Genomic DNA, 11,200 nt, shown 5'->3' on the forward strand with positions numbered 1-11,200 from the left:
CTGGTAATTTTGTGTCAACTTGTAATTTGTTGGCTTTCTAAATACTTACCAGCTGCAGATTAGAAGTATGTGGTTCTAGATGTGTGGCAGGACAGTATGATAGCATAGTGGTTAGTGTAACCAGTGCTAACGATCACCGATCAGGGTTCAATTCCACCACTACCTGTAAGAAGTTTGTAAGTTCTTCCCATGACTGAATAGGTTTCACCATATTTCTCCAGTTTCCTCCAACATGCCAAAGATGTATGGTCAGGGTTAGTGAGTTGTGGGCATGCTATGTTAGTGCTGGAAGTGTGGCAACACTTGCAGCCTGCCCAGCACAATTGTCATTGACTTGATTTGAAGCAAGTATTGCGGCTCACTATACGTTTCAATGTACTTGTGACAAAAAAGCTGATCTTTATCTTGAATGCAACTGTAGGCTTGACACCATTCAGATATGATGGGCCATAACCAGTATCCCATCTGCTTAAGCTGACTGCCCTGTCTCTTACTTGCTTAGCATTTGAAAGCTTCCTCTCATTTAATACAAATAGATATTGTGTGGGAGATGATAAAATATCATTAGAAAATGAGGGTTCCTTATCAAAAGTTAGTGCTCCAACATTGACATTTCAAATAGACTTGTGTACAGTTGAATGTTGATTTTGATTGGAATAGCTAAATTTCATATTGGAAGCACAAACTGGAACGGCCACCAATCTATTTTTGATTGTCGTTTCAGGGAAAAAAGATTGTTTATGAATTTCTGTTGCTAAATATTTAACCAGTTTTTGTTTTCTTCTCCAACAGTACAATTATCAAACACCCTGGAACTATGGGCAATATTATCCACCACCTTCTACATAATTTTCTGGTATTTACTATGAGCATGAAGAATTTCTCTTTTTGTTTAAGAATACTGCATTTTAACAGATGTCACCCAAAATTGTGGAATTATTTTTTTCAATGAATAAAGCTGGGGAAAATGTTTAATGCAAAATACTGGAGGTCAGGCATTGTTTGTATTCACATAAATGAATTCTAGTATCTTTTTGAAAGTTTTTTTAAAATTCTCCTTTAATTTGTTAATAGGGGAAACATCTTTAAAGTGTTACAGAATACCACTGGTATAGTTTCTTAATTGCCAATTTTGTGCTAACATAAATTTTTGGAAAGTTGCTGAGAAAATGTGTAATTAATTTCAAAGTACACTAGTGTACTTGTAATTCTAAGAGGTTAACTTCAAAGAAGTATTTTCTTTTTGGATTAAATTAAAGTATCATTGCACATCTGGGAGTCTTGACTTTTTATGCATAAGTGTCAGTTGTTTCGTGAATGTTATTAGTCATCTTAAACTTAGTAAGCAATGGGATATTGCGGATATTTCCTAACTACTTTAGACTACTTTGTTCAAAATTAAACATGCTTTTTGTAAAAGCAGTTTAATGCAATTGTCAAAATGAATCCAAACTCAGGTTGGAGGAACAACACCTTATATACCGGCTGGGTAGCCTCCAACCTGATGGCATGAACATTGACTTCTCTAACTTCTGTTAATGCCCCTCCTCCCCTTCTTACCCCATCCCTGACATATTTAGTTGTTTGCCTGTTCTCCATCTCCCTCTGGTGCTTCCCCTCCCCCCCCTCTTTCTCTCGAGGCCTCCCGTCCCATGATCCTTTCCCTTCTCCAGCTCTGTATCACTTTCGCCAATCACCTTTCCAGCTCTTAGCTTCATCCCACCCCCTCCGGTCTTCTCCTATCATTTCGCATTTCCCCCTCCCCCCACGACTTTCAAATCTCTTACTATCTTTCCTTTTGGTTCGTCCTGACGAAGGGTCTCAGCCGGAAACGTCGACAGTGCTTCTCCTTATAGATGCTGCCTGGCCTGCTGTGTTCCACCAGCATTTTGTGTGTGTTGTTTGAATTTCCAGCATCTGCAGATTTCCTCGTCAATGCAGTTTTCAGATCAGTTTTATTAAAGGGATTTCTAATAGCTATAATCTGCTAGCAGTATCACAAAATGTTCATACAAATGTGCCATTTTAAGCCTCAGTGTAATAAATTTATGGTGAACACCAGAATTTTTTTTTCTTAGTCATAGGTTATCAGGTAAACAATAGTTACCGTGGATTTTCAGGATAAAAACAGGGTAAGCCTGTGTATTTAAGGGAATTATTTTTGGGGTAGGGAAGGTCACTCTGTTCTGGAAGCATGCGATTATTTGAATCAAATGGCTTTTCTTAATGGAAATTGGTTGTATTACTATATCAGTATTGTATTTGATGTTCAGAGTAAATTTATTATCAAAGTACATATACTGTATGTCACCATATACAACCCTGAGGTTTGTTTTCTTGTGGGTATATTCAGAAAATTCAAGAAACATAGAATCAATGAAAGACTACACCCGACTGGATGAACTGGATGTACAAATCTGCAATTACAAAAGAAAAAATAATAAATAAGCAATAAATATTGAGAATGTGAGATGAAGAATCCTTGCAAGTGAGTTTATTAGTTGTGGGAACAGTTCAGTGATGGGGTGAGTGAAGTTATCCCCACCGGTTCAGGAGCCTGAGAGTTGTAGGGTAATAACTGTTCATGCACCTGGTTGGTGTGGGTCCTGAGGTTCCTGTACCACTTTCCTGATGGCTGCATCGAGAAGAGAACATGGCCAGGGTGGTGGTGGGGATCTTTGATGGATGCTGCTTTCCTGTGACAGCGCTCAGTCTAGATGTGCTCACTGGTGGAGAAGGCCTTAACCGTGATGGAATGGGCTGTATCCACTAATTTTTGAAGGCTTTTCCATTCAAGGGCATTGGTGTTTCCATACCAGGATGTGATGTAGCCAGTCACTACACATCTATCGAAGTTTGTCAAACTTTTATATGTCATGCCAAATCTTTGCAAGCTTCCAAGCAGAGACGCTGCCATGCCTTCTTCTTAATTGCACTTGCATGCTCAGCCCAGGACAATTCCCCTGAAATGATAAATCTGATAAATTTAAAGTTGCTGGCTCTCTTCACCTCTGATCCCCCAATGAGGACTGGCTCATAGACCTCTGGTTTCCTCCTCCTGAGGTCAATAACCAGCTCCTTGTTCTTGTTGACATTGAGTGAAAGGTGGTGGTTGTGGCACCATGCAGCCAGATTTTCAATCTCCCCTCTACATGCTGATTGGTCACCACTTTTGATTTGGCGTACAACAGTACAGTATTGGCATTGGAACTGTGCCTAGCCTCAGTGAAAAGTATAAAGCAAGTAGAGCAGGAGCTCTACCGGTGGAGATGTGTTGCCATTCCAAACTGTCTTGTGTCTGCAAGTTAGCAAATCAAGGGTCCAATTGCACAAGAAGGTAATAAGGAAAAGGTCTTAAAGTAACTTTGCTAAATTTGTTCCATTGTGGCATACTTAAGCCATAGCCAAAGTAACCCTACAATTGTTAAAAAAAAGTTTAATCCAAAATTTCTCTGTAAAGGTCAGCTGAAAATAGGTTACAGCACATAATAGAGAAAAGTTGTAAATCATGTTCTGATTCCTGTGAAATTTAATATACATTTCTTCGCAATAATTTTTTTTACTAATGAAAGAAAACTATTCTTTCATCCTTATTACCTCTTAGTAGTTGAAGCCCAGAATTATTATGTGTTTTATTAATTGATGAAGCCATCTAAACAATTTGAAATATTATACAAGTGAATTTTGTCCTTTTTTAGAATTAATCTTTTAGGCAGAAACACATCCATTTTATAACATTTCTATTTGACCTTCCATTTTCTAAATCTGTTTTCTTTGCAACTGTGCACCATGTTAATGTTGCTGAGTGGTGCAAAAATAAATCCTTAAAAAAAATAAAATTTGTGATGCTTTCTGATCCTTGTAGTAAATAACTATGTATAGCAGGGATACTACATGGCAAGAGTGGTTAATCAAATTTTTAATTCAAGCAGCATCTTCGAAGCTTAAGTTTAAATAGTTGGTAGCTATAGAGTGCAAGCTGGAAGGTGATGGGGAATCCAGGTGTCAAGGAAGATGGGTAGGAGGGAAATGAAGTGGGAAACCTGGAAGGCAATAGGTGGGGAAAAAGTAGAAGTGTGAATTCTCTTTCAAGAGTTACTCCAGCACTAAATATGGTTGTCAAGACCGTGCTTAACGCTGTTATTAAATGCATAGGGCTGTTGGGACCATGTGCAATAGTACACATGCCAGGTCTTTGGTAGAGCTATCCATGTAGTTCCACTCCCCTATTTTGTCCTGTAGCTCCACATTCTATTATTCTTGTATTGCATCAGATTCAATTAGCAAACACCATAAATCTGGAATGTAAGTTTCCTCTTCCTTCCCCTTTTCTCCTTCCCCATCCACCATTCCGGCTCCTTTCTTACCCCATTCTCTTCATGTTCCTCTAGTGCCTCTCCTTTTTTTCTCTCTCGTTTCACTTTCCTCTCCTTTAGATTCCTCTTTCAGCCCTTTTTCCAACTATTTCCTCCCATCCTTTCACTTCATCCGCACTCCCCTTCCTACCTACCTACTTTCCCTATCACCTATCACCTTCCAGCTTGTACTCCTTCCCCTCCCCCTAATTTCTTATTCTGGCTGTTTCCTTAAACGTCCTGACGAAAGGGTCTTCGTCCGAAGCCTCAACTCTTACTCCTCTCCGTAGTTTGACCTGCTGAGTTCTTTCAGCATTTTGTTTGTGCTACTGTGGATTTCCAGCATCTGCAGAATATGTTGTTTATGATTAACCTGTGAAAATCATTCTTTCAGTTGCTAATTGTCTGGGAGTTACCAACAATTTCTGCATTCATTACTTAATTTTTGAAAGCAGCTTGTACATCTTTATTCTGCATTGTCATTTTAAACATTGAAATGTTCACACAAGCATCTGCAGGTTGGCATTTTGGGCTTCTCTTCCACGAATGTTCATGGTAAAGGCTCCTATGCATTGTTGAAATAAATCTTTTGCTTTGTATTATAGTAATATCTACTTCCTCTCAATTCCCTCAAGAACAATCCACATGCAAGCATTAAATTAATTTATTTTGCCAGAAATTTATCCACTTCAAATGGCTTTTTATTGTGCTGCTTGACCATGTTGAGCATTTCCAGCATTTTCTGTTCTTAGGTGCGCAGAACCTACATAATTTTGCTTTAAGATGTCTTTAGATTTTTTTGCTATTTATCTTTCTTTAGGTATTTAAAAGTATCCAAAATTTCCTGGATTTATTACTTATCCTATTGTAAAATAAAATAATTTTTAACTTTTCTGCTGTTGATTTCCCTTTGATTTACTTCATTCTTCATTTCCTTTCCCAATGAGCATCCTCAAATAAATTCAATGCCCTCTTCCCATTGCTACCATCAGGAAGGAGGTACATGCTCAACGATTCAGGAAAAGCTCTGCCATCAGATTTCTGAATGGACATTAAACGCACAAACACTACCTCACTACTTTATCTTCTGTTTTTTTTCTCTTTTGCACTACTTATTTAATTTAACTTGTTTATATTCCCTTTTCTCAGTTCCTTTATTTCTACTGCAACTGTTCCCAACATTTTCTTTCTGGTACGTCAGAGATGTCAATATCCTTCAAATCCTCTTGTCCTCACCTATCATCCCATGAGCCTCCGCATCCAACACATTCTCCACAACTTATGCCAGCTTCATTTGGACCAAATACATCTTTAACCACCCCCCCCCAACAACTCTCCACTTTCCACATGGATAGTTCTGCTGAGAATCGCCTCATCCATTTGTCCCTCCCCACTAATCTTACAGGCACTTAGCCCCACCAAGTGCAAAAAGGGCTAAACTTCACCATTCACCTCCTCCCTCAATTGCATTCAGGGTCCTGAACAGTCCTTCCAGGTGAGTGATCTATTATATCCATTGTTCCCAATGCGGCCTCCATTGGCGAGACACAATGTAGATTAGGGATTGCTCTATCCACAAAAAAACTGGATTTCCCAGTGGCCAACCATTTTAATTCTAAACTTTATTTCCATTCTGATATGTCAGTCCGTGGCCACCTCCACTGCCACAATATGAGGCCACTCTCAGGCTGGAGGAGCAACACCTCAAATTCCATCTGGGTAGCCTCCAGCCTGATGGCATGTGCATCAATTTCTTAAACTTCCAGTAATTTTTCCCCCTCTTCGGTTCTCCACTCTGTCCCCCATCTTGCCTCTTCTCCTCACCTGCCTACTGCCTTTCCCTGGTGACCCATCCCCTCTTTCTACCTTGGTCCACTCTCCTGATTCCTTCTCCAGCCTTTATCTTTTTCCACCTATCACATCCTAGCTTCTTACCTCATACCCCTCCCCCACTCACCTGCCTTCACCTATCACCTAGTTTAAACTCTTTCCTCAACCCCCACCCTCTGATTTCTTTCCCCTTCCTATCCATTCCAAATGAAGGGTGTCAGCCTGAAATGTCCACTGTATTCATTTCTATAGATGCTGCCTGACCTGAGTTCTAACAGCATTTTGTGTGTGTTAATCTGAACTGATGTTTCATTGCAATGGAAATAAAATGTTGTATATCCTAATGGGCATGTAGATAGTGAATGATTGTGTTATGCTAACTGAAGTCTTATGATAATCAGATTGGTCAGTCTGTTGAGATAATGCAAAATAGCCTGTGTACAGAAGAATTGAGTCCCTTGGCAGAACACTTATTATGGCCACATTACGTTGAATTGTATGTTTACAGCATGATATGTGTTTACTGCCAGAACCCTGTTCTTTTTACCAAAAAAAAAAAACTTGTGCATTAGGGTACTGATGTTTGTCTTGTGCATGGGTACTATGAGGTACAGTTATAATGAAAAGCTTGCAGCAGAATCATAGGCACAGAAATTCAGACAACATACAAAATACCTACCTTAATGCAGGGTTTCAACCCAAAACATAGATGCTTCCTTCCATAGATGCTCTGTCTCATGGAGCTTAGCCAGCAGATTCATTATTGCTCAGGATTCTGGTACCTGCAGTCTTAAGCAGACAATGTAAATTATACAAAGCAACAAGGAAAAAAGACAACGGTGCAAAACAAAAACATGATCGGAAACAACTCTGTGGTGGTGAAAGAGGTTGTCAGAGGTGTTCTGTTGCTGAGGTAGGTTTGGGATTTTACATGTTTGGTCAAGAATCTGGTGGTTGTAGGTAAGAGTCATTGCCTATGTGACCAGCCATACTAACTTGGGAGAAGGTAACAGATGGTCTACACATTGCAGTGACATCAAGTAGTTGATGACAAAGCAGGGTGTACTATCAAGCTGATGTGTAACTGGAGTGTGTGTTCATCTGTGCCCTTCATTGTTGTAAAGGCTAATTATATGTCTGTTGTAAAGCAAACTCCTGATGAACCAAGACACCCGTAGCCTGCTGACAGCTAGATTTGGAGGTGTTCCAGTCTGGTGACCAAGGGAAGTACAAGAGGACCAAATTTGAATCACAGAAGGATGCTCAACAGCTGTGACCAGTCTTAAATGCTTTCACTTCCTACCAATTAAAACCATGTGACAATAAGCTTTTGCTCCCAGATAACCTCAATGCCTTTTATGCTGTCTTTCTCTGATAAATCTTCACACCTTCACAAACTCACACAAACCCCAATGATTTCAGTCTCTGATCCTGATGTGAGAGAACCCTCCAGGAGTGTGCACCCATGGGAAGCATCTGGTAATCAACTGGCTAGAGTGTTTACTGATATCTTTGACCTCTTGCTTTGATAGTCTGAGGTACCCACCTGCTTCAAGCAGGCTTCAATTATACCAGTGCATAAGAAGAATGTGGCACCCTGCCCCAGTGACCATTGTCCAGTGGTACTAACAGTATGTACACAATGATGAAGTGCTTTGAGTAGTTGGTGATGGAAGATACCAACTCCTTCCTGAGGAGCAACTTGGATCCACTACAATTTGTCTGCCATCACAGCAGGTCAAGAGAAGATGCCATTTCATTGGTTCCTCACTTGACCCTGGAACATCTGTACAGTAAAGATGCACACACTCATTTCCCGAAAACTAATCAATAAGCTGCAAGACACTGGCCTCTACTGCCTTGTGCAACTGGATCCTCGATTTCCTCACTTGCAGACCCCAATCAGTTCAGATTGGCAACAACATTTCCTCCACAATTATCCATCGGCACTGGTGCACCACAAGGCTTTGTGGTTAGTCCCCCTGCTTTTCTTGCTTTGTACTTATGACTGTGAGGGAAAGCACAGCTCCAGTGTCATAATTAAGTTTGTTGATTAAACCACTGTTGTTGGCTGAATCAAAGGTGGTGATGAATCAGCGATAAGGGGGAAACAAATCTAGCAGGCGCTACAACAGCCTCTCAAGGTCAGCAAAACCAAAAAGCTGATGATTAACTACAGGAGGAAACTGGAGGTCCATGAGCCGGTTCTCAACAGGGGATCAGAGGTGGAGAAAATCAGTAACTCTGCAATCCTCAGCATTACCTTGGGTCCAGCACATATGTGCTATTACAGAGACATCACAGCAGTACCTTTAGTTTCTTAGAAGTTTGTGAAGATTTCACATATCATCTAAAACGTCGATAAACTGCTGTAGACGCACAGTGGAGTGTATACTGTCTGGATGCATTGAGGCCTGGTATAGAAACCCCAATGCCCTCAAACAGAAGAGTGTAAAAAAAGGAATGGATACAGCTCAGTCCTCCCCACCATCGAACATGTCTACAATGCACGGTGTCACAGGAGAGCAGTATCCATCATGCGGGCCATGCTCTCCTCTCACTGCTGCCATCAGGAAGGAGATACCAGCCTTAGGTCCCACACAAGGGTAAGGAACAGTTATCACCCTGCAACCATCAGGCTCCTGAACCAGAGTGGAAAACTTCACTCATCCTGGCACTGAACTGATTCCACAACCTATGGACTCACTTTCAAGAACTCTACAACTCATGTTCCCAATATTTATTACAGTATTATCTTGGGCTTTTTTTCATATTTGCACAATTTTGAAGTTCAAAGTAAAATTTATTATCAGAATACATATATGCCACCGCATACAACCCTGAAATTATTTTTCTCCGGGCATACTTAGCACAGCTAAGAGTATAACTGTGAACTGTAAACAAATAGTGCAAATACAGATAGATAAATAAATTAGCAATAAATAATGAGCATGAATTAATATAACAGAGTCCTTAAATGAGTGTAGTTATCCCCTTTTGTTCAAGAACCTGATGGTTGAGGGGTAGTAACTGTTCTTAAGCCTGGTGGTGTGAGTCTTGAGGCTCTTGTACCTTCTACCCGATGGCAGCAGTGAGAAAAGAGCATAGCCTGGGAGGTGAGGATCTTTGATGATGGATGCTGCTTTCAACCTTTCACGTAGATGTGCTTAATGGTTCAGAGGGTTTTACCCGTGATGTGCTGGGCCAAATCAGGTACCTTTTGTAGGATTTTCCACTCAAAGGCATTGGTGTTCCTATACCAGGCCATAAGCAACCAGTCAATACACTTTCCACCACATATCTATAGAAGCTTGCCAAGGTTTTTGATGACATGCCAAATCTCTGTAGACTCCTGATGAAGTAGAGGCACGAGCATGCTTTCTTTGCAATAATATTTATATGATGGGTCCAGGACAGATCCTCTGAGATAGTGACACCTAGAAATTTAAAGTTACTGACCACCTCTGATCTTCTGATGATTACTGGCTCATGGACCACTGGTTTTCCCTCTCCTGAAGTCTACTATCAGTTCCTTGGTCTTAGTGACATTGAGTGAAAGGATGTTGTCGTTACACCACTCAGTCAAGTTTTCAGTCTCCCTCCTGTATGCTGATTCATCACCCTCTTTGATGCAGCCCACAACAGTGGTGTCTTCAGCTAACTTGTATATGGTGTTGGAGCTGTACTTAGCCACACAGTCAAAGGGAGTAGAGCAGGGGGCTAAGCACACATTCCTGCATATTTTTCACATTGGGTGTGAGTCCATCTTCGTGTACAGTTTTTCAGTCCAGTTCACGTTTAGTGCCATTCAACCATCCACATGAATACAGCCTCTGGGTAGGAGATACAGAAGCCTTCGGTCTGACAGCACTCTGTCCAGGAACAGGTGTTACCTTATCACCATCAGGCTCCTGAACTGGTGTGAATAATTTCATTCGCCGCCACTCTGAACTGATTCTATGATCTAAAAACCACTTTCAAGGAATCTTTATAGCTTATGCTTTCAGTATTATTTTTATTTACAGAGATTGACTTTGCACATTAGTGTTTGTCAGAGATTGTTTATGTAGTTTTTATACAACAGAATTCTCTGTAAATACCTACAAAATGAATCTCGAGGTAGTATATGGTAATGTATGCATACTTTGATAATTTACTTTGACCTTTGAATCAATCAAGCAACTATACTGAGTTTCAGCTAAATTGACTAGTGATTTCAGCCTGATTAGAGTTCCACACTTTCTCTTCGTATCTGTATAACTCTTCTCACTCAGGTCTACACATATTTTTGCTTTTGAGCACTATGTTCAATCCGTAGGGCAGAATCTGCGCTTCCTGTTGCCTACCACATTTATGCATCTTACTGATCGCATTGTTATAACGAGGTTAACATATCCCTGTAGGGGTAGATTGTGATCACCTGTTTTCAAAATTGAATTCAGTAACTTGGTCTCTGAGTCTCAGAAGCTTTTAGTCCATTTATCTGCGACACGAGCTCAGTGGTTCTCTCTTAACATTCCTATTCGCTCTCGCCCTCTCAATCTGTCCTGATTATACCGACCAGAAAGTTTCTGCTCCCCACACATATTTCCATTTGCTCTACGTATTCAAGATTCAAAAGTTTAAAGTAAATTTATTATCAAAGTACACATATGTCAGTATATATTACCCCGAGATTCATTTTCTTGCGGGTATCCAAAGTTGAATTGAAACACAATAGAATCAATTTAAAAACCGCACTCCCCAACAGTATATTCCTCCTCAACTGACTCTGCTATTCAAAACTAACTTTCTGTATTTCCCACTCCACTGAAAAAAATCTTTGACCAAAAGTGTTAACTCTTTTTCTCCTTTACGATGCTGCCTGATACAAGTCCCCCTTCTTTACGTCTTCATACACCTCTGTATTTGCAACCCCAGTGCACATGCGCATTGCGATACTGTCGCCCCGCGGTGGTGGACATGCGCAATGCGATACTGTCGCCCCGCGGTTGTGGACATGCGCAATGCGATAC

General features: G+C 40.5%; 1 protein-coding gene across 1 annotated transcript in view; it reads left to right on the top strand.

Annotated features, from left to right (window-relative positions):
* Positions 1-1,273, top strand: part of prpf39 (PRP39 pre-mRNA processing factor 39 homolog (yeast)) — a 29,730-nt gene extending 28,457 nt beyond the window's left edge. Inside the window, exon 14 of the mRNA XM_073039602.1 lies at positions 793-1,273. Within this exon, the coding sequence (XP_072895703.1) occupies positions 793-849 (57 nt within the window). The 3' untranslated portion in view covers positions 850-1,273. The remainder of the gene's footprint in view (positions 1-792) is intronic.
* Positions 1,274-11,200: the final 9,927 nt, after the last annotated feature.

This window comes from Hemitrygon akajei, chromosome 3 (genome assembly GCF_048418815.1).
Source record: "Hemitrygon akajei chromosome 3, sHemAka1.3, whole genome shotgun sequence".
Taxonomy (NCBI): Eukaryota; Metazoa; Chordata; class Chondrichthyes; order Myliobatiformes; family Dasyatidae; genus Hemitrygon; species Hemitrygon akajei.